Genomic DNA, 23,347 nt, shown 5'->3' on the forward strand with positions numbered 1-23,347 from the left:
GAAAATGCGACAGTAACAAGAAAAATACAATTAAGCGATAGTTATGAGGTAGATATCAGTGACTTATTTACAGACACCAATTTTTTTCCCATTGTGACGTAAATTGTTTAAAAGTTTAAAATATGCGAGTGATTAATTTTTTAAAGTAATTTTTAACTGACGTCACCATTTTGTTTCGGTAATACTTCACTCTGAACGGCCAAATGATTTCATCTGTGTTAAATTCTACTTTTTTTCACTCTTCATAAAGCACAGAATTTAGTTTCTTGAACTCATTTGAGTCAACGTTTATTGGAGCTCCGCAACTCGGACCATAACAAACGTAACAACACAGACTTCCTGTGTGTGTCTGTCAACTATATCTGTCCCTCGGGAAACTCAAACCCAAATAACAATAGTTCTTATTGTTACTGTCGTGTCTGTTTTATCTTGTCTTGGGAAAAAAAAAAACAAAAAAAACAAAAAACTAATACTTCGAGTGCCGTGTTCAACGTTTTATTTCTTGCTTTCAATGAACTTAAATGCCGACAGTCCGGCTGTAATGCGGCGCTCTGGCTCATAGACAATCACAACATGCATATGACAATACAGCAGCATGGATCCACCTGTGCCACAACATAGAATACCAATATGTCACAGTGTTGAATGCGATGAGCTCTCTCGGATTTCCGACTTACGTTCTCACTTTCATTTTACCGTATCAATCCATGGAAGAAACACTTATTTATCATGAAGAAACGAGCAAATTATACAGCAGCCTTTAAAAGAAAAGTCACATCTGTTTTGTTTTCTCCTAGATTCTGGTAAATTGGAGAAGTTGTCAAATCATTATTACTGTAAATATTGTCAGTTTATGGCGATGTTTTCAACTACCAATATGCTATGCTTGTGCTGTGTTATGTGTGCCAGTCAGTAAAATGACATTTCTGTATCTGTACACGAGCTCTGTTTTCTTGTATTCTTCTATTTATTGGTGCTAAAATTAGGGTGCACGTTATAAACCGGTACAATAATTTCCCCTAGATTTTCCAAGTAAATTTGGGGTGTGCATTATACACGGGTGCGCCTTATATTCGGGAAATTACGGTACCTTCTTTTTATGGCTGGGTTGAAACAAAAGCGGTTGTACGACATGCGTAAACAGGGGTTTCCAGGGTAAAACAGACTAATTACAAATAGTTCGGGGGCTTAATGCGCCATGAATTTGCTATGGCAGCATAGACATATTGTTCTATCAAACAACAGTTCTTTTGGCTTAAAATACAGCAGTTTATTTTAAAGAGGGGTGCAAGAGCAGAAACTGCTTTTTCAGCCTTGTCTGTGTTTTCCGCCTTATAATTTGTTTTGCTATGTGCAATTGCTATTTGTAATTGTACCTGCAGTATTTATTAAGGATTTGGCATAGGTTTTGGGGCTGTGGAACGAATTAATCTAATTTTAATGTATTCTTATGGAAAAATTCCACTCGACATACGACCATTTCGACATGCGAACCCGGTCCTAGAACGAATGAACTTGGTATGTAGAGGTACCACTGCATAAATAAAACAGACAAATAATTTCAAAACCTTTTTCATCTTTATGACAAACCCTGTATGAGTCAATAAGACAAAACATACTAACACGTTAAGCACAATATGAAATGCAAATCCAAACTGAAATCGCGATTTTCCAAGCTGAAATTGCAAAACTCTGAAATCCTGTTTCGTGGTGTGAGACCATAGTATAGTGACACACGGATCAGGTGAGACAGGCAACCTGACCAGATGACCATCTGCCCAAACCCATCCACACTGTTGGATGTATGATGCGTTAAAAATGAGGGGGCTGGGCAGGAACTGTACAGCCCAATTCTAGACCCTTAATGAAAATGTGGGCGCTAAGATCACACAAACATGGCATTTTAAAAAGGAGTTTGTAGACTTTTAAATCCACTGTATAGTCTTGATTCTACGACCCTTTTTTTCTACTACCGGTAATACCTTCCATCTATTGCAAGCATGTGGCTGTTGCCAAGGATGGGACCTACCAGGGGGATGTTGACGGTCCAAAGTTCTCCACCCAATTTGCCGTTCACTTGCAGGAGTATCTTTTGGGCCACACTCCTTAACTTCTGTGGCTGGGAAATTGTCCTGATATTGATAACCTAGCAAACAAACACATTACTGATTAGTAATAACTAAGTCTGGACCAAGGTGTCAAATTTGCTATAGATCAAGAGCAACTTATCGGATCAGTCAAATTAATTTTTGGCATTAATAATAATGCTTAGTGTTTTACACCCTATTTTAATGTAGGGCTTCTACAAACAATTATTTCAAGCCAACTATCACTAATTATGCAATTAGTCGACTTAACGGTTCATATATAAATAACAAGTTATTCCACCCTTAGTATTTTAGCAGTAAATGGGCATCGGCGACAAAAATACGCCGAGAATATGGCTATGAATACAATGGAATGCTAAGATTGTTTTCCAAAATAAAAAGCAAATGTTTGCAACTGTTTCATTTTTGATTAATTACAAAGATGATCTGTTTGCTTTCATCAAGCATTGCAGAAATCCGAGAATATTGACTCGATGCCTGCCATTGAAAAAGATAAGACATCTAACTCTTTTAGACTGGGAGGATTGCCAGTGAATGCTCACGTTTCAGCGCCACTGACGGCACTAGATGTCTGCTCCATTTTGACTGGGAGGGCTGACATTGATCATTCGGTCAAAATGGATTGGATGTATAGTGCCATAGATGTGTGATATGTGTTTTTTTTCTACATATTTTTGATGTCTAATGCATGTTTTTGTATGTCGGTAATGTATTTCATATTTTTGTATGACTTTACGGTTTTGCACTGGCTGGTAAAGATTCTATTCTATTCTGCTGAACTCTCAGTGGCAGTCAATAATTTCTTTTTGATTTTTAAAATTCAATTAAAAAAAAAAAAAAAAAAGAAATAAAACAAAATCAATCTTAATTGAAAATATGTTACCTAAATACGATAAATTAAAAATGATTTATACTGTTAGCTAGGCATGCACAAATCATAAAGTTTGTGTTGATGCGTGTTCATTTGGTTGATAATCATAGGATTTTTATTATTATTTTTTTTTTATCAATCAAGTGTTTTTTTGAAACATCTATTACAGCCAGGTGCACCCTACTAATATAGTGCGCAACAGGCCTGTCACAATAACAAATTTTAGTGGGCAATATATTGTCTCTTAAATTATTGCCGATATGTGATATTATTGTCAATATTTAACAATTTTTTTTAAACCAATTGAACCACTAATGTAGTGCCAATACATCCTAATAAATCACCCATTCAAATGCAATAATTGTCATTCCTAAATAAAAGACAAACTACAGTATATTAAAAATATATAAAAAACCCACACACATTGTATAATGAGTAATTTAAAAGCTAAATGAAGAATATAAAAAACGTGAGAAACCCAACACCATTTTTGTTCTCTTCAAATTAGAGCCCATCAAAAACTATTAATTTGATCCAAAATGACTGTCATCTTGTCCTGCAAAGTGCACGTTAGCAACTTTAAAACCAAAATATTTATTGACAATCAGATTTTTCATAATGGATGTCATTGTAAAGCTATTCTTAGTGTAGAATCTGAAGTATGTGAGAATAACTCTGCATCAAAAAAGTCCGGCCAAATGTATTTTGGCGTGGCACAAAGAAAGCGAACTATGGCCTTTCCTGGTGTGAATACACCCTTAGTCTAATTTGTTCTCCGACCTCGGTAATTATTACTGAACATGCTGGTACAACAAAATTATTCATGTAAACTTATCGTAAACTCCTGGGGTCTTCTTTGGCCCTTTAGGGAGCGCTGCTGTATTGTATTCTATAAGGGTGCATGTGAATGTGAAGTTTTTATCCTTTGGCCATTTTTAAAATTTGTTATTAAGAGACCAGGGAACCAAAGTAAAATGTACAAATTTATACATAGTACTGTATTTCCAATTCCAACTTCAAGAACATGACGCTATTTTCTCATACCACTGTACCTGGGATGGAATCGGACTTTTAACACAGCAGAGCTTCTTGATGGCACTGTAGAGATCATTTCTGTTCCCTACCAGGATGCACACTACGAGCTGCAATCTAGGCTGAAATGAAGATATGCTTAATATGACCTGATTGGCTTCAATGAAAAACAATGCATTCAGATTTACTGTAAATAGCACCATTTTAGACAATCAAAGACAATTTACATTGGCTTGCATTATTCAGTCACACTGCTGTATCAGACACATTCATATACTAATGGTGCTCGGACAATGCAAGGCAATGACCAACAAAACACTAGGAGTAAAGTAGGGTTTAGTCTGGCTCAATGATACTTTAACTATTCAGACACTGTTTTAATACATTAAAGAGTATGACACGAGTAACTACAAAAACCAATCCTACGTAGGTTAAATAGTACCACTGCTAGAAAGACATGTAGCCCTTAAAAGATAAATGTTAGTACGAGTTATAGTGATTTGATATTAAAACCCCTCTTAATGTTTTCGTTTGAATAACATTTGTAAAATTTTCAATCAAAAAATAAACTAGTAGCTCGCCATTGTTGCTGACATCGCAGGGCGGTGACATCACATGGCCACGCTGCCGTACTTCAGTTTCACTCTTTATGTAAGGTAGTGATTTAAAAACACCACAAGCTGTCAATGGCGAGTTTTAAATTGATAAGAGCTCAAGCCAATGAGTGCGTTTTGTCCCTCGACTGACAGGTCCATTGTGATTTACGTTCATTTTGAGTTGACTCCTAATAATGGCTACCAGCATCAGAGCAAGTATATTGTGACTAAATATTGCCATCCAGTGTATCTGTTGAGCTAAACAGGTTGCTAAAATGTTTAAATTGAATTTGACCAAAGTCTGAGTAAGTTTTATGTGTTTTTTGCATATCTACCGTAATTTCCCGAAAATAAGGCACACCCGTGTATAATGCGCACCCCAAATTTACTTGTAAAATCTAAGGAAAATTAGTGTACCCGTTTATAACGCGCACCCTAATTTTAACACCAATAAATAGAAGAATACAAGAAAACAGCTCATGTACAGATACAGAAATGTCATTTTACTGAATGGTGAAACACAGCACAAGCACAGCATATTGGTAGTTGAAAACATTACCATAAACTGACAATATTTACGGGATTAATATGATTTGACAAATTCTCCAACTTACCAGAATCTAGGAGAAAACAAAATAGATGTGACTTTTCTTTTAAAGGCTGCTGTATAACTTGCTCGTTTCATCATGATAAATAAATGTTTCTTCCATGGATTTATATGGTAAAATGAAAGTGGGAACGTAAGTCGGAAATCCGAGAGCACTCATCGCTGTCGACACGACAGTAACAATAGGAACTATTGTTATTTGGGTTTGAGTTTCCCGAGGGACAGATATAGTTGACGGACACACACAGGAAGTCTGTGTTGTACGTTTGTTATGGTCCGAGTTGCGGAGCTGCAATAAACATTGACTCAAATGAATTCAAGAAACTAAATTCTGTGCTTTATGAAGAGTGAAAAAAAGCAGAATTTAACACAGAAGAAATTATTCAGCCGATCAGAGTGAAGTATTACTGAAACAAAATGGTGACGTCAGGTACCGCAATGGTCGGCAACGGATCGCCGCATACGTTTCTTTAACACAACGTGGCCGTGTCAAAAAAAAAAAAAAAAAAAAAAAAAAAAAAAAAAGAAATCTGTTTGTGCGTATATATATATATATATATTTCTGTCTCCATCCATGTACCCGTTTATAATGCGCACCATGATTTTACAAGTTGATTTTGGGGGAAAAAAAGTGCGCGTTATATTCGGGAAATTACAGTATTTTGATTGTGAATTTTTGAATGCCAGTTCTCTGTGCATTGTTGTTCAACTGTGTGAGAATAGGGCCTTATTAATACAGATTGAAGCACTTTTCTTTTTGTGAACATTATTTTTTGAGATATATTAATATTATTTTTGTTGTATTTTCACTATATGATACTTATGTTTGTTGTGAAAGAGTTGCTGAAGCTTATGCCAATTAAGGGGGCGGTTTGAGCTACGAATCTGAACGCCTGTGTCCACTCTTTCTTTCTGCCTTACACCCCACTGTGGATTAAAGGAAAACTACGGCGTCTGTCAAGGGACAAAACACACTCATTTCCTTTATCCCCAATTTAAAACTCGCCATTGACACCTTGTGGTGTATTTAAATCACTACCTTACATAATTAAAGGGTGACACGTTTTTTTTTTTTTTTTAAATTAATCTTTTCCCCCAGAGTGACACGTGGAAATCCGGCAGCGTGCCCATGTGACGTCACGCAAACAACAATGGCGACCTACTAGTTAAAACAATTTCACAAATTTTATTGAAATAAAAACATTAAAAGGGGTTTTAATATCAAAAATTATTATAACTCGTACTAAAATTTATATTTTAAGAACTACATGACTTTGTATACGTGGTAGCCTGTAAGGTAATGTTAGACTATAGCACTAGCAAGGAATGGAGGACGTATGTCTATTGTTAAAATGTCTTACCTCACTTGTGAGTTGAGAGTGTATACTTTTCATATACGATTCTGTGCGATCATCTCTCAGCTCTACAAACGAAGGCCGAGCCACTTGCATGCCAAGGGCCCCCGCCACCTTGTTAAAGGTCACAATCAACTCTTCAGCCTGATCTGCAAAGCGTCGAGGGTAGAAGATGGCCCACGCTTTCAGAGGGACCTAAGGGATTGATTCGTTACTAAATACAAGCCAGAACCTAAAACCTGGTTAAGGTGAAATGAAGTCGACACTGTCTACGCTCTTACAATTACTATTTATGCTTTATTTGGTGGTGCATTAATTTTTTTTAATAACAAGATTTCAATCTCAAGTCTTGCTCATCATTACTGGTGCCCCTTCATTTATTTTACATACTGTAATCTATACAATATTAAGAAATAATGGAAATGTAAAACCCCAATTGCAATGAACTTAGGACATTAGGCTGTATTTGTGTAGTTCAATCAGGCACTGTCATTAATGCAAAGCCCATACAATTGAAAATTCGCAATGAAAAAAAAAAAAAAAAAAAAAAGCATTTTGTGCAAAAACTGACTGCAAAATTTCTACACAATAACAATTTTTAAATACAGTACAAATTTTAAAATACTTTAAAATCATATAACAAAGAATTATAAATAAGATTAAGGGTGCTGCTAAAAAAAACAAAAAAACAAACAAACCTGACCGACAGTAAGACCGTGTATTAGGCTATGGTCACACCTCGGGTCAATTCCAATTTCTTAGCCCATATGTGAAAAGTATTCGATATTTTTTCATGCAGTATTAATAGTCTAATTCCAACCTTTTCACATCAGACTTGAGCCTTTTTTATAGGTGGATATAAATCGGAAATGTACAGTATCTGATGCCTCTGCACTATGGACGCCCACTCGTACACATCGGAACTATACGGACGCCAACGAGCAATGGCAGATAAAAGCGCAAACGATGCCTTTTGCTTCTTGATACCGCCCGTTTAGCCTATCAGGCTAAAAATAATGCTGGCTCTGGCAGCATAAAATCCTCAAAGGTTGACACTAAAACATAACAGCCCAGACCTCCAGAAGGGACCATATTTACTTTATTGTAACACATGTCACAGTGCGCATGCGTGTGACGTCAATCTTCCCACTGAAAGTTGGATATGTTTGTGCAATGTGAAAGGCTGGACAAAATCATAGGAATAAAAAAAATCTCAATTAGTCATCACTACCTGCTGTGTCAATGTATCCCTATTTTAGTGCAAAATTTAATCAACAGAAACTTCAAGAACAATACTTCAAACATAAGAAAATGTAGTTTTATCTATTTAAAGCAGGGGTCGGGAACCTTTCTGGCTGAGAGAGCCATAAACACCACATTTAAAAAAATGTAATCCCGTGAGAGCCATACAATATGTTTAAAACTAAAAATACGAGTTATGTGTGCATTTTATGTAATTTCAACATTTTTAAAGTACAATAAGTCTCTGAATTCTTTTTAATAACATTGTTATGCTGTTGCTAATCAATGATGAATATTTCTTACCGTTAATGAGACTTCTGGTGCTGCATGGTGTTGCTGATAGCATAGTAGTTTGGTTGATACTTGATGAGGTTAAGCATGATGCAGGCATTGAGAAACTTAGCATATGTCTCTTTTCATGTTCACGAAGAAGCGACATGAATCTTCTGGTTTTTCCAAGCATACACGGAGCACCATGAGTGCACACCGAAACAAGTTTGTCCATTGGTAGATTTTCTTTAGCGAACTCAATGAAGGACTTGAATAAATCCTCCCCTTTTGTTGTTTCTTGCATAGCCAAAACTGCCAGACTTTCCTCATGTAGTGTGTCACCGACAACATACCTTGCGCTCACGCTGAACTGTGATAAATTGCTTACGTCCGTTGACTCATCCAAAGCGAGTGAAAAATTGGAGCCGAATTTATGTCCTTCACTTGCGTTGCCTCAATTTGATTTGATATCATGACGGTACAATCGTGAACAGTTCTTGCTCACAGGGGCATGTCTTTTATCCATTTAATAATCTTGTCTTTATCCGAAAAGTCGTCAAAAAGTTCATTGGCAACATCAGGCATGAATGCTTTGGCGTACTCCCCATCTGTGAATGGCTTCCCGTTTCTAACAATTGCTAAAGCGCCAGCAAAGTTAGCCGAATTCCAGTCACCTTGTTTGGTCCAAACACAGAGTTGCTACTGACGAGCTAGCACTCTTGTAAGAAGCTCTTGACATGCTTTCTTCCTGTTGTCAACCGACGGATATTTCGATGCAAAAGTAGTATGGCGGGTGTTGAAGTGCCGCTTTATATTTGACCTTTTCATTGATGCAATTTTATCATTGCATATTAAGACACACCGCAGAACCTGCTCTCTCCACAAAGGCAAACTCCTCTGTCCATTCCTGCTGAAAAGCACGATACTCCTAGTCTTTTTTTCTTTTTGCCATCTTCTCAAAAGGGTTTCTAAAATTAGCGGAAAAAAGCAAACTAAAACCGTGGGAAAATTACTACGTACATGTGCACATCGACCGGTCTTTTTGACAGCAAAATACGGCGGCCCTACTCGATCAGTGTCTGCCTCATCTGCGTTACCAATGCGATTGATAGACAGATAAATAGATAGATACATGTTTGTTTGCCACTTTCCCACTAAAATAACTGCGAGCCGACTTTTTAGTCGCCGGGGATCGTTGCCGTTTTGTGCAACGCGCAAAGGAGTATAACGAGGCCCTTTTTTTGGGGGGGGAATAATTAAAGATTTGTCTGCGAGCCAGATGCGGCCGTCGAAAGAGCCAGATATGGCTCGTGAGCCATAGGTTCCCGACCCCTGATTTAAAGGGTAGGTACCACGGATAGAAAGATATGTAGTTCTTAAAAGATAAATGTTCGTACAAGTTTTAATAATTTGATATTAAAACACCTTCGTTTTCCGTGTCGCTTATACACCGAGAAGCAAGCTTCGAGAGCAACATCTGAGCAAACCGGTAGGATGACCAACAATCTGGACATCTCCTTTTACGTGACAAAAATAAGGTAAGGCAGCATTCTCTCTGTCACGGAGCCCCTTAAACGTCTCTGTAGAGGCAAGCTGCATCAACGTTTTCGTGTGCTGTTATGCACGGGCAATAAGAAAAATAAACTGCTGTGTTTCACTGTATACCCTTATCATATGGAAAGCACTGGACAGCTCTGGATGCTAACTATCTCCATAATAATATTGGAATAAGTTGGATCACACAATAAATCGTTTACCGTAAGGATCTGCAAATCGTTTTTGACATCAATCTCTCTCCTGCTCTCGTCACAAGAGCAGGGGAGGGTTGTCACTAGCGAACTTGACACATGAACGTTACTTGACTCATCCCGTCTTTCCTGGTCATTTTGCTGTCCTTCTCATTAATGTTCCACTTGGGTTCAAATTGGAAGGGCAGAACCGATGACATGTTAATGTAGTTAAAGAGTGACACTGTGGAAGTCCGGCAAAGTATCCATGTGATGTCACTGCCCTGCGACGTCAACAACAATGGCGACATACTAGTTAAAATAATTTTACAAATTTTATTAAAACGAAAACATTACGAGTGATTTTAATATCAAATTATTATAATTTGTACAAACATGTATCTTTTAAGAACTACCAGTACATGTCTTTCTTTCCCTGGTACCCTTTAAGATTTTGAAAGTATGCATACAGCACACTAGTACTATTTAGAGCAATTGTACAATGCACTAGTTAACTGTCTGAAGGTGACAGTTTCTTTTTAACAACTTGCTTTCTGCAACTCAACATCCCAGAAGAAACCTGATAAGGTGGTCACTATCATTATGAAATTACATTTCCATAATCATTTTAAGACAAGTTTCATTTATTATTCGCAAGGCACTTCTTAGGTGTCCCGGTTACTTACACTGCTGATTGAAGCCAGCCTGACAATCTCTTTGGACCAAGACCCATCACCACCAATGGTAAATGATGCAGTTTGGACACAAATAGCCTCAAGTGGCAGAGTTCTCGCATTCATCTGAAACAGAAATCAAATCTAACTTTATCAAGAAGACAGATTTATTAATTAACTGATGTTTTAGTATAGAATTTGAGTAGGATAATGTCAACAATATGCCTTACCATTAGGATTTCTGTGCCAAAATCCAGGCCCCACTGTTTGACTTGTTTCTGACTTTCAGGGTTACTGCTTATGTTCCTCAGAAGCTGCTTTATTGCATGGGTGTGCTGGTCACCATTCAGATTAATGTGCATGGTCAGGTCCTTAAATATTGAAATACAACATTGACAACAGTGGCCAGCAAAATTGTTTTACCAATCACACTTGGTAAGGTTCTACATTCACTTCAGATGTGCCAAAACTCTAAACAAGGACTGAATTAAAAAAACGGACAAAATTAAACATTTAGTTCATGAAAAAAATAAAATGCTGACTGACATGCTGACCATATGTACCTTCATTGCTTTGAAATCCTTCCTCATATTTTCTGGGATTCCAGTCATGAAAGAAAGCTCAGGAACTAGTAGGATCTCTCCAGTAATGACTTGCTATAATGGATACATGCAAAAACACAACACAACAATCATTCATCTTCTTAGCCACTTATCATTTTATTATGTACTGTATCTTGCTTTGTAGTGAAGCGCTGTGAGTAGCTCTCAGGTTTTTGTAAAGGGCTATATTAATAAATTTTATTTGACGCTCCTTCTTGGTTATCCTTTTTTGGGGGGGAGAGATTGGCGCAATTTGTGTTCAATATATTTTAACTTTAGCATTGGAAAGATATACAGTACATATATAAGACATGTTTTTTCACTTTTTTCCCCCCAATTAAAAAAAAAAAACTTATGTATGTCTATATTTTAATAAATGTATGTATGTTTTAAACATGTTACTGTCCCACCGAATTATTGTTTTTTAAAAAAAGAATAAAGTATAAAAATGCTTTTCTTTATTAAATGCTTCATTGAGTGAGTCCACTCAAATCCACTCCATCTCCTCACTTACAATGAGTTGCCGCAGCAACTGTTTAACAAGTTAAACGATGATTGACGGATGCGGCACTTTGATGCTTCAGCTTCCAAGTATCTGTGGTTAGGGTTGGGTATCGTTTGAAATTGCACGATTCCGGTTCTGAACAATTCTCGATTCCAATTCTTATAAGAGGCAGGGTAAAAAAAATTATAGTTTAAAAATGTATTAGTTTATTAGTTTACTGTATATGAATTTTAGATTTAATATTATTATTTTATTATTTTTATTTATTATTAATAAAATTAATATGAAATTTGTACTCAGAGGGCTATTTTTAACTTGTACATAAAGATCAGTGTTTGAATTTGAATGTGATGAAGTTTCTTTCCACAGGATTGCACTTTCAAAAAGATTACACAAGATATTTTTCAAAAGCTCACGGAGAAAAAAATTACTCATTCTTTTGCCCTACATGTACCTTAGCTGGGAGCTACAACGAAGCATTAGTATAAATTCTTCAATTGATTATAATTTGATGTAGACGAGGCAAAATAATTAGCTTTCCTTATTTGTGAAAAATGATTCTGTTGTGTTTACAGACACATGCAATTTGTAAGTAGTGACAATACCAGTTAGGGCAGTGGATGACGCTGCATGAGTGTACGTATAATGCGGAGAAGAAGAGATGAGAGCGTCTGGCAAGGATGCCATGTGACGAGATGCTATGTTTTCACTGCTACGAGTTCAAAAAAAGTAATCGAATGCTTCATATGGCTGCATCTTTCTAAATAAGCAACATCACAGATTCTAAAAAAAAAAAAAAAAAAAAAAAAAAAAAAAAAAAAAAATTAATACTGTTCATTTTAACGGAGGCTCATACTGCTTTAAAATGGCGGCCGTTTACGAACACCAGTGAGTCTGTCATTTCGGCATCTAGTTCTATTTCAGGCATGAAAATGGGTCAGAGGTTAAAAAGGTGAGAAGGGTGTGGAGGAAATATGTTCCGGTACACTGTACAACCCAACAAAATATTGAGATCTGTCGACCCACACTGTGTTTCAGCAGGGCCGTGCAGAGACTGTTGGAGGGGCGGGTGCTCGTCGATCAAAAGGGGCACATGAACAAGTACTTACTGTAATACACCTTAAAACAACATAACTTCAATTTTAACCAGCTTTAGGTAAGAACTGGCTGCAACTGTGACATACTTTAATTAGGAGGGGGCAACAGTGAATAGAAATCAACACTGTCATCAACACTTTCTGGCTGTCACTCAGTCTGTCTGCCTCTTTTCTTCCTTCAACCTCTGCATCAAAACTTCCTTCCTAAACTTGTTCATCTGAGAACAAACCTCACATCAGATGGTCATTGAGCCACCAACAGCTCAGTTTTCTCAAAACTATTATTTCATTATTATCCATACTTAACAACTCTAGCACCTAATAATTAATAAAGCAACGGCATAAAATCCTATAGAAAAATAACATTGTAATTGTGTTTGTAATTGTATTTTACACCCGACTATCCTTGCAAACTTATTCTTACCAAGTGTGCTATTCACCCAGCTGATGAGGTATCCACTGCCTTTAGCAGATTCATTCAACTTTTTTTATCCCTCAATCTCCTTTCCTTACAAGACATATCTATATAATGAAATATAAATGTTATTAAAAAATAAAATTTAGACTCCCCGGTGGCTTTTACTTTTAAAGCTTTCTTAATTTCTTTCTCTCTCAATAACTATGGAGGTGGATTTGTGTCTTTATTATTCAATCCCCCCAAAAAAGTCGCTTCAATCAAAAACAAAGTTGCTTCATTCAAAATAAATACAGTATTATTAATCCCAAAAAAGTCACTTCAATAAAAAAAATGGTTTTTGATTGAAAAAAATAAATTCGAGACAAAAAAGCATTTGAAAACTTATTTTTCCTGATTGAATCATCTTTTCACATTGAAGTAATGTTGTTTTACGTTTAGGCCACATTTTGGCTAGGACATTTGTGTCTTTCTTATTATTCAAACAAAAAAAAAGTTGCTTCAAACAAAAAAAAACAAAACAAAAAAAAAAAAAAAAAAAAAAAAAAAAAAAAAAAAAAAAAAAAAAAACAAACAAAAAAAACTCCCTTAAAAAAAAAAATTCTATCATAGAAAAAGTTTGCACATGTGTCCATCATCGTTTAACAAAGTGAGCAGCCTCAGAGGGTTTGAGTAGACTCACTATGAAGCATTTAATAAAGCCAACCATTTTCTTACTACTTTATTGTTGTTTAAAAATAATTCGGTGGGGCAGTAACATGTTTAAAACATGTAATTCTTACATTTTGAAGTGCTTAAAAACCATTTATAAATGATACTTTGGGGGGAAAAACTGAAAAAACATGTCTTATATATGTATCTTTTCCCAATGTAATATCTGAATAAATGCATTGAACACATGCAAAAAAATTGTGTGTGTGTGTGTGTGTGTGGGGTGGGGTAGGGTGGGGGGGGGGCTACTTCGCGGTTTTCACTTATTGCGGCAGGTTCTGGTCCCCATTAACCGCGAAAAACGAGGGATCATTGTATTTCTGAAAAGCTTTAAGAAGCAAGAATCATTCCCGCCGCTCTTCGGGCCGATGTTGTGCCGACTAGGCATGTGCCGGTATGAGATTTTGACGGTACGATAACCGTGAGCAAAAATACCGCGGATTCACGGTATTACGGTATTGCTATTTTGAGATGTATGGGTTAAAATAAATAAATAAATAAATAAATTCCATTGAACAGGAATTTTTTTTTTTCCAGAACATAGTTGCAAATTGGAACATGAATATATTGTTAAAATAAATAAAATATCAATTAAAAAAACTAATATTTTAAATAAAATTAAAATACAATTTATAGACTATACCCACAGCTCAAGTTGCTCAAGATTAGAGCAAGAACAAAACAATTTCTATAAAAAAGTAAAAACACTTCTAAATAAATTTTTTTTTAAATTATACTGCATGACTTTGTTTTGAGGGTGGAAAAGCTCAAGTGAAGTTTCGCCATTTTCAGCCACTGTGTCAACTCTAGTCTACATGTCATGCCTTTGTGTTAAAAAGAACATAAATAATTTATAAGTTAATAAGTTAGTTAAAAATGTATAAGTTAGTTAAAATGTCGATATTGTTGTGGAAAGGTTTCATCTACAAAAAAAAAAAAAAAAATTAGGAGTGTGACTTCTCCTTGATCCAGCGAACGTGGATTTGTGCTTAGGGCAAGATCATCTTTCTGCAATTAGCGATCTTTGAGGCTTCCATTTTTTCCCCCCTTCATTCAAGCCACTGATTCAAGCGAATCAAGCTTGTTTTCTCACTCTGCGGCTGTAAAACTCGACTTAGTTGCTGTCCCAGCTAAACCTAGGCTAACATTCGTCTTTGTAAGCTTTTATTTAGTTTGTATATCGAATTTGAAAGGAAAATGTGTGTTTTGTTTTTGGCGAACTTTTTCCATGGTGCTAATCTGTTGAAGCTACTCACACATGGAAAAACACAATTGTACAACGTTTTAAATGTATGCATTTTGTATATTCCACTTACCACGATTTGAGAGCTCAATAAATTGAAATTGAAAGAGTATTTGTTTTGGGGTTCGCTGGCTGTCTAGCCGATAGTCACTTTCACACACAGTAACAAACGGGAGGTGGTGAGCGCTGCCGCGCCACGTCCCTTCTGGCTGCAGTTTTGACACATGAAAAATAGCGAATACCGTTCTACGGTCTGACGGAAAATTTTAGTGGTTTTGAAACCGCAACGTTTTCACACCACGGTAAACCGTGAAACCGGTCACCGGCACATGTCTAGTGCCGACACCGGCCGTCATCTCAAGTCCAAGCCGAAAATAAGGCGTCTCAGGTGGACGACGGGAGCGATGCGAGGCGCCCCCCTCCATCCGAGAGCAGGCCGCTTAATTTGGCTCAACAGTGCGTTTCTTCGTTTATATTACCGCTAAATAAACAAGCTTGACGCCAATTTTACGGGAGCTATTTTTTCCACAGGAGATTTGCCTAGCTCTAGCAGTGTTTAACGCAGCCGCAACGAATAGCAGTAACTTTATTATATCGCAAAATATGAAAACGATTGAAACCCTTACTCACCAAATTCAATCTGCTGGCAAATACAGGCAAGTGTGTATGCTGCGCTCTGGTCTTCCCCGGTGTGGCTAAGGCCTGCTTTTTGTTTTCGCAGCTTTGCAATGCGACCAAAGGCTCTCCTAGCACTCCCTGTACACGTAAAGAGTGCGCGCGATTGGAATAATGGAACGCAGCTTGGGCCGATGATTGGTTCTCGTCAGCGAAGCATCTGGAAGGATTTGCTGACTGTCCAAGTGTCACTGTTTTAAAGGACCGATTTCTGAATTGCTCAGTTTCCGTACTAAGTTAATCACATGATGATAATAATAAGAATAATTAAATAAAATCTCCCGACCCCCCCGCAGTGTTTCCCACCAATGAACGACACTGTGGCGGCCCGCCACAGTCTCGTTTGCCCCCCCACCGAAAAAAACCCAAACAAACAAAAAAAAAAAAGATAATAATCAGATGCATCAGTCAGCCGATTACACAGCTGTAGCCCACTACACTCTACTACCCGCGCGAGCGAGAGCGCACGCGTGCGTGCGTGCATACACACAGACACACGCGCCAACAGGTCGCGCTCATACTACTAGCCAGGTACACCAGGCTCATAGCTGTGCTATGCAGGCATGAAAATCTCTCACCTTTCGGCGAAATTCGCCGTTTTGAAGTCAGAAAGGGCGTCCTATGTGAATTGCGTAGATCCGAGGAGAAATTCTTTTTGGGGGGGGGGGGGGGGGGGGGTCGGGAGGTTTTATTTAATTGTTATTATTATTATCGTCATGTGATTAACTTAGTACGTAAACTGAGCACTTAAGAAACCGGTTATTTAAAAAAGTGACACTTGGTCAGCAAATCCTTCTAGATGCTTCGCTGACGAGAACCAATCATCGGCCCAAGCTGCGTTCCATTATTCCAAACGCGCGCACTCCTTACGTGTACATGGGAGTGCTCGGAGAGCCTTTGGTTGCATTGCAAAGCTGCGAAAACAAAAAGCAGGCCTTATCCACACCGGGGCAGACCAGAGCGCAGCACACACACTTGCCTGTATTTGCCAGCAGATTGAATTTGGTGAGTAATGGTTTCAATCGTTTTCACATTTTGCGATATAAAAAAGTTACTGCCATTCGTTGCAGCTTGCGTTGAACACTGCCAGAGCTAGCCAAATCTCCCATGAAAAAAATATAGCTCCCGTTAAATTGGCGTCAAGCTTGTGTATTTAGCGGTAATATAAACGAAGAAACACACTGTTGAGTCAAATTAAGCGGCATGCTCTCGGATGGAGGGGGGCGCCTCGTGTCGCTCCCATCGTCCACCTGAGACGCGTTATTTTCGGCTGGGACTTGAACTGATGGCCGGTGTCGGCACAACACCGGCCCGACGAGTGGTGGGAATGACTCTCGCTTCTTAAAGCTTTTCAGAAATACAGGGATCCCTCGTTTTTCGCGGTTAATGGGGACCAAAACCCGCCGCAATAAGTGAAAACCGCGAAGTAGCGCCCCCCCCCCCCCATTTTTTTGTGCGTGTTCAATGTATTTATTCAGATTTTACATTGGAAAAAAGATACATATATATATGACATGTTTTTTCACTTTTTTCACCAAAGTATCATTTATAAATGGTTTTCAAGCACTTCAAAATGTAAGAATAATGATACATTTTAAACATGTTACTGCCCCAACGAATTATTTTTAAACAAGAATAAAGTAATAAGAAAATGCTTGGCTTTATTAAATGCTTCATCGTGAGTCTACTCAAACCCTCTCAGGCTTTGTTAAACGGTGATTGACACATGTGCAAAGTTTTTCTTTTTATATATATATTTTTTGTTTGAAGCAACTTATTTGATTGAATAATAAAGACACAAATGTCCTAGCCAAAATGTGGCCCAAACGCAAAACAACATTACTTCAATGGAAAAATTTGTTTCAATCAAGAAAAATAGTTTTCAAATGCTTTTTTTGTCTCAAATTTATTTTTGCAATCAAAAACAATTTTTTTAATTGAAGTGACTTTTTTGGGATTAAGAGTATATACTGTATTTTGATTGAAGCAACTTTGTTTTTGATAGAAGTAACTTTGTTTTTTGATTGAATAATAAAAACACAAATCTACCTCCATCGTTATTGAGAGAGAAAGAAATTAAGAAAGCTTTAAAACTAAAAGCCACCGGGGAGTCTGTTTAAAAAAAAATTTTTTTTTTTTAATATTTATATTTCATTACATAGACATGCCTCGTAGGGAAAGGAGATTGAGGGATAAAAAAAGTTGAATGAATCTGCTAAAGGCAGTGGATACCTCATCAGCTGGGTGAATAGCAGACCTGGTAAGAATAAGTTTGCAAGGATAGTCGGGTATTAAATACAATTATAAACACAATTACAATGTTATTTTTCTATAAGATTTTATGTCATTGCTTTATTAATCATTAGGTGCTAGAGTTGTTAAGTATGGATAATAATGAAATAATAGTTTTGAGAAAACTGTGCTGTTGGTGGCTCAGTGACCATCTGATGTGGTTTGTTCTCAGATGAACAAGTTGAGGAAAGAAGTTTGAAGGAAGAAAAGAGGCAGACTGACTGAGTCACAGCCAGAAAGTGTTGATGACAGTGTTGATTTCTATTCACTGTTGCCCCCTCCCAATCAAAGTATGTCACAGTCGCAGCCAATTATTATCTAAAGCTGGTTAAAATTGAAGTTATGTTGTTTTAAGGTGTATTAAATACTTGTTCATGTGCACCTTTTGATCTACGAGCACCCGCCCCTCCACCGGTCTCTGCACGGCCCTGCTGAAACGCAGTGTGGGTCGACAGAGCTCAATATTTTGTTGGGGTGTACAGTGTACTGGAACATATTTCCTCCACACCCTTCTCACCTTTTTAACCCCTGACCCATTTTCATGCCTGGCTATGAGAGTATGAGTCTGGCCACCATTCAGCAGAAAAAAATTTCCAGGGCGGAGCCAGCCACAGCAAATAGACAGCGGAGCGGACCAATCAGCGACGGGCTGACACGACGTCGGTAAAGCGACTAGTAACTAGCGAGAGACATTTCAACATATTCAACATGGCTAGCGCGAGACAGACTGTTGGTTTTAGCGACTCGATGTGTTTTTATGGTCATGTAAAATCGAATTTACCGCGGATTGGAACATATTGCCGCTGAGTCCGGTGTACCAGGCTACGGGACTACTGTCTGCTGCATTCTGCTGCATTTGGCGCGATCCGGCGACACCGCATACAGCAATTTATATTACATTCAGTGGTCTCAAAATGCCCTAAAGAGATACACGAGGCTTGAAAATGTACACACACAACCCCTACCCCGAGGGAGAGACCCTCCCACCAGTCTCCTAAAATCCTGTGGGAAACACTGCCCCCCCCCTCCCGAAAAGAATTTCTCCTCGGAGCTACGCAATTCACGTAGGTCGCCCTTTTTGACTTCAAAAGGGCGAATTTCGCTGAAAGGTGAGAGATTTACATGCCTGTATTTACATGATCTAAAGTCGCCGAGTCCGTCATTTTGCATCTAGCTCTATATACATGATATTGACCATAGCCCGACGATATAATACGATTTATTCATGTACTATTCCATCCATCCATTCATCATCTACTGCTTAATCCGCGGTCGGGTCGCTGGGACAGCAGAAGACAGACGTACTGTATTGTTTTACTTACCTGGTTCTGACAGCGCAGTGTGTCAAATACGTAGCACTTAGCTAGCTATGCACATAGACCTTGTATTCCATGAAGCCGGTCGTGCAGCCACCTTTGCGTTATTTAGTTGTGTTGCAAAGGTTGCACTGAGCTGACTGGTCTTTTTTTTTGTGTGTAAAGTTAAGCAAAACTTTGAGCGCCGCCTCACTGTGTCCATGTAATCAAGTTGCAATGCACAAACACACACTTCTTGCGGCTTCTTCGTGGTTTTCGGCAGCATTTTTTTTCCGCTCGGCGGTCAGGGCATCAAAACATGGAACCGAAATTTAAAAATTAGAACGGTTCCAGGAGAACCGGAGTGTTAGAGCCGGGTCCCATCGATGCTCGATGCCCAAATCTAGGCAAGATCAAACGTTAAATGTCTGAAAATCATCGTTAACTTTAATAAGCAACTCCAGTGCACTGCCTGACCAACGAAAAGTAGCAGGAGGGAGAGTGAAACTACGTATCGGCTGGGGACGGCTCATCAGTATTTATTTTATTTTAAATTGAAAACGAATCTGCGATGGACTGAGGGCACGGAGTTTGAAGTGCGAAGTCGAGAGGGATCACCGAATCTTAAAAACGATAGCAGCACAAACGATTGACATAATTTTTAAATAAATAGGCGTGTGGGGGTAGGCCAATTTCACAGAGGTCAATAAAGTGTTGTTGGTTGCATTCTCCTTAAGTGTGATTCTGACTGTGAAATGTTTGTCTATACCTGCCCTGTGATTGGCTGTCAACCAGCTCAGTAGGGCTGGGTATTGCCATCTACGCCGTGATACAATACGTATCACGATCCATGCCGATCCCGATTAGTGAAATATGAGGTCATACAAATCACAAAATAACTACAAAAAAAAATAATAATTAAAGCGTGCGATACATTTTTATTTTGCTTGAAAGTATAAATACCTGGTTCCTTAATGCTCTTAATAAAACAAAAAATGCTGTAAATAATTCGCCTAACATATAATAGCTCAACTCCACGGAAAATTAGTTGTTCCAAAACCAAACAGCTGGCAATAACAGAAATGAGACATACGATTTAAACTGTCCTTATTTTTTTTGTAGCACGCCCCTGCAATTCAGGTTGTACTCCTGCCTATAATTAGCTGGGATAGACTCCATCACCCCCGTGACCCTCATGAGGATAAGCGACCGGTACAAAAGATGAATGAATCAAATGGAATGAAACGGAAATTTTACCTTTCCACCTGGCTTTGACCGCTCCTTTGGTTTATGGATTAGAAGGGGTTGTGCCATTTCTTTGATATGAATCCCGTAGTTCTTGCTGTGATAAATTCACAATCAGACAAAATAAATGTTAACTTTTAAGAAGTCTAAAATTTACTGTCTTGGTGATTTTAAAATTAGTCAATACCACATCAAAAGTCTACTTTCCTAATAGATTTTATTTTTTAAAATGGTTGCCCCACCTGTAGTAGTCAACAAAAGTTGTTTTGGTGCCATCCATCAGGGTGAAGGTGTCTTTGGGTGATTTATCCCACTCAATGGCATCGATGCGATAAGTCCGGTTATTGTAGCGGGTGATGATTATGCTACCAACAAGTTCCTTGGTACATTCATCTCTAAATTTCTCCTTGCTTTGCTGGTAGAGAATGTTCCTGGCAGAGGGAAACATGTAAATGTTCGTTTTACATTCAATGACTAAAATAAGACAGATGTTTACATAATACAAAACTATGGTTGTTGTCAGGGAAATTCAACTTTGAACTCCAAGACAAGTGTTACCTCGATAGGTCGATTAGAGAAATGAATACGACCCCAACCATGGATTGCTTTTCTTCGAAGGCTTTTTGAACAAGAGCTCTCGGGTACAAACTGATGTGACCCAGCCAGGAGCTGTGATCACCCAGAAAGTACGAAGAAGTACAATAGAGGCTGGGCATTTATACTGTTGAAAGGGCGGTGCCGAAGCCCAGTGTGAAACGAAACTTACTAAGAAACGAAACTCTTCATCTAACAAACCTGGGTATTTTTCCATACAAAAACATCTTTGAGCTGAGACCTTGACCAGCGGCTGTGGCTAGAACGAAGTCTGATGAGCCACAGTTGCCACATTGTATTCATTCAGGGCATATTGGAAAACAGGAACATAACAGTCCATATTTGGGCATATTGTGAAGGCTATGGGAAGGCACACTCAACAGATTAATGCTACAATGTTCTTATGCAAGCATAACAAAAGCATACAAAATATGATGTACTGTATAATGGTTGTGTTTTAAGCATGAATAAAATTCTCTCACAGTTGTGAACCATAGTGCTGTCACAATTATTTTTTATACTGAACCGTAGTGCTGTGCTGTCACAAATATTTTTTATTGTTCAATTTCAAAGTATGCAGTGATCCCTCGTTTTTCGCGGTTAATGGGGACCAGAAACCGCAGTGATAAGTGAAAAACCGCGAAGTAGCGCCCCCCCCCCAACCCTCCCGCCCCCAAAAACATTTTTTTTTTTTTTTTTGTGTTCAATGTATTTATTCAGATTTAGCATTGGAAAGAGACATACAGTATATATATGACATGTTTTTTTCACTCTTTTTCCCAAATTAAAAAAAAAAAAAAAAAAAAAAAAAAAAAAAAAAAAGAACAGCCCCAACTCTCACCCCTCCCAGCTGCTCACTTGTACACAATGAGTTGCTGCAGCAACTGTTTAGCAAGTTAAAAAATGATTGAGCAGGCGGCACTTTGATCTTGCCAGAGAACCGCACTTCAAGACTGTCAATTGTCGGTTACCTTAATAGGCAACTCCAGTACATTAATTGCCTGACAACAAAGAGGGGGGGGGGGGGGGGGGTGACGCAATCAGCTCGGGACAGCTCATCTGCATTTTTAGTTTTTTTTTTTTTTTATTGAAAAAATATCTGCGATGGACTGAGAGCGAGAACTTTGAAGCGCTAAGTAGTTAGGGATCACTGTACATCACAAATGATGACATGAAAAAAAAAGCTATTTCTTCAACCTTAAACGTTGAATTTTTGACATTAGGCTTAATCTTCGAGTTAGCGGGGGTTTAATTAGTCGGTGAATTTGATTTCAACAAATTCCGTGCAGTTTGCCAGATATTTGTTAGTTTCAGCGCTCTGGCGTGGCTAGGCTAGTGTGAGTCAATGGTACGTGCTATCTATATATAATATGAAACGGTATTAACAGATCTAAGATAGTCAAATAAATTCAAAATCCAGATCATTGTTAGAAATACCTATGCGGCCAAAACTATGGCACACCAAACTGCAGCGACGAATCTGACGTAACGAACGTTCTTCTAATGATGATGAGGAGAGTTATAAACAGGGGTGCACATAAGTGGTCCGCATGCGCGCGTGCGTACTGGACGTAGACAAACACGCTAGCCCTCAACGGCTTCCATACGCTTTTGCGTACTGATGGCTGACCACTGTATTTGTGGCGGACACGAGAAAATAACTTCTCAAAATGTCGAAGAGGCAGGCCACACTGAGTAATTACTTCCGTGTTTCCCCACCCCCGTCAAAAGACAGACAGACGACAGAGACGTCACCGGAGCTACCGAAAAAAAGGACATTTGCTGAAAAGTGGCTACGGGAGGTAGCATGGCTAGAAGCAAAAGATGCTCGCACGGAAATGCGGTACAAAATGTGCCGTGAGAATCCCAATGTCGCCGATAAGAGCAGCGCATTTTATGTAGGGTCAAAGAATTTCAGCCATCCAAACTTTGAAAAGCAGGAAAAAAACAGAGCATGTGGCAATTAAGCAAAATCTCGATGTCAAACAGGACCCCACTCGCCCTATGGACAAGTGGCGGAATACGGCGGAATAAAGGTAATGAACAGCGACATGCACTGACAAACGTGTTTTTGCTCGCATTTTACAAAGCTAAACATGCACGTTCAATGAGGGCTTATGAGGAGGACATCACACTTTAAAAAGGCTTGGAGTTAATGTGGGAGCCGCTTAATGCCCTTTATTTTGAATTG

The 23,347-nt window shown here is 38.3% G+C and overlaps 1 protein-coding gene across 2 annotated transcripts in view; it reads right to left on the bottom strand.

Annotated features, from left to right (window-relative positions):
* The window catches only part of piwil2 (piwi-like RNA-mediated gene silencing 2), a 77,772-nt gene that overhangs the window by 11,226 nt on the left and 43,199 nt on the right, over window positions 1-23,347 (bottom strand). The window contains exons 12-19 of one of the 2 annotated variants that reach the window (XM_057846862.1): window positions 20,805-20,993; window positions 20,575-20,659; window positions 11,046-11,138; window positions 10,713-10,853; window positions 10,495-10,608; window positions 6,576-6,764; window positions 4,032-4,133; window positions 2,030-2,146 (exon numbers count right to left, since the gene is read on the bottom strand). In XM_057846862.1, coding sequence (XP_057702845.1) covers window positions 2,030-2,146; window positions 4,032-4,133; window positions 6,576-6,764; window positions 10,495-10,608; window positions 10,713-10,853; window positions 11,046-11,138; window positions 20,575-20,659; window positions 20,805-20,993 — 1,030 coding nt within the window. The remainder of the gene's footprint in view (window positions 1-2,029; window positions 2,147-4,031; window positions 4,134-6,575; window positions 6,765-10,494; window positions 10,609-10,712; window positions 10,854-11,045; window positions 11,139-20,574; window positions 20,660-20,804; window positions 20,994-23,347) is intronic. The other variant, XM_057846863.1, reaches the window with a different exon arrangement.

Source organism: Corythoichthys intestinalis, chromosome 9, assembly GCF_030265065.1.
Source record: "Corythoichthys intestinalis isolate RoL2023-P3 chromosome 9, ASM3026506v1, whole genome shotgun sequence".
Lineage (NCBI taxonomy): Eukaryota > Metazoa > Chordata > Actinopteri > Syngnathiformes > Syngnathidae > Corythoichthys > Corythoichthys intestinalis.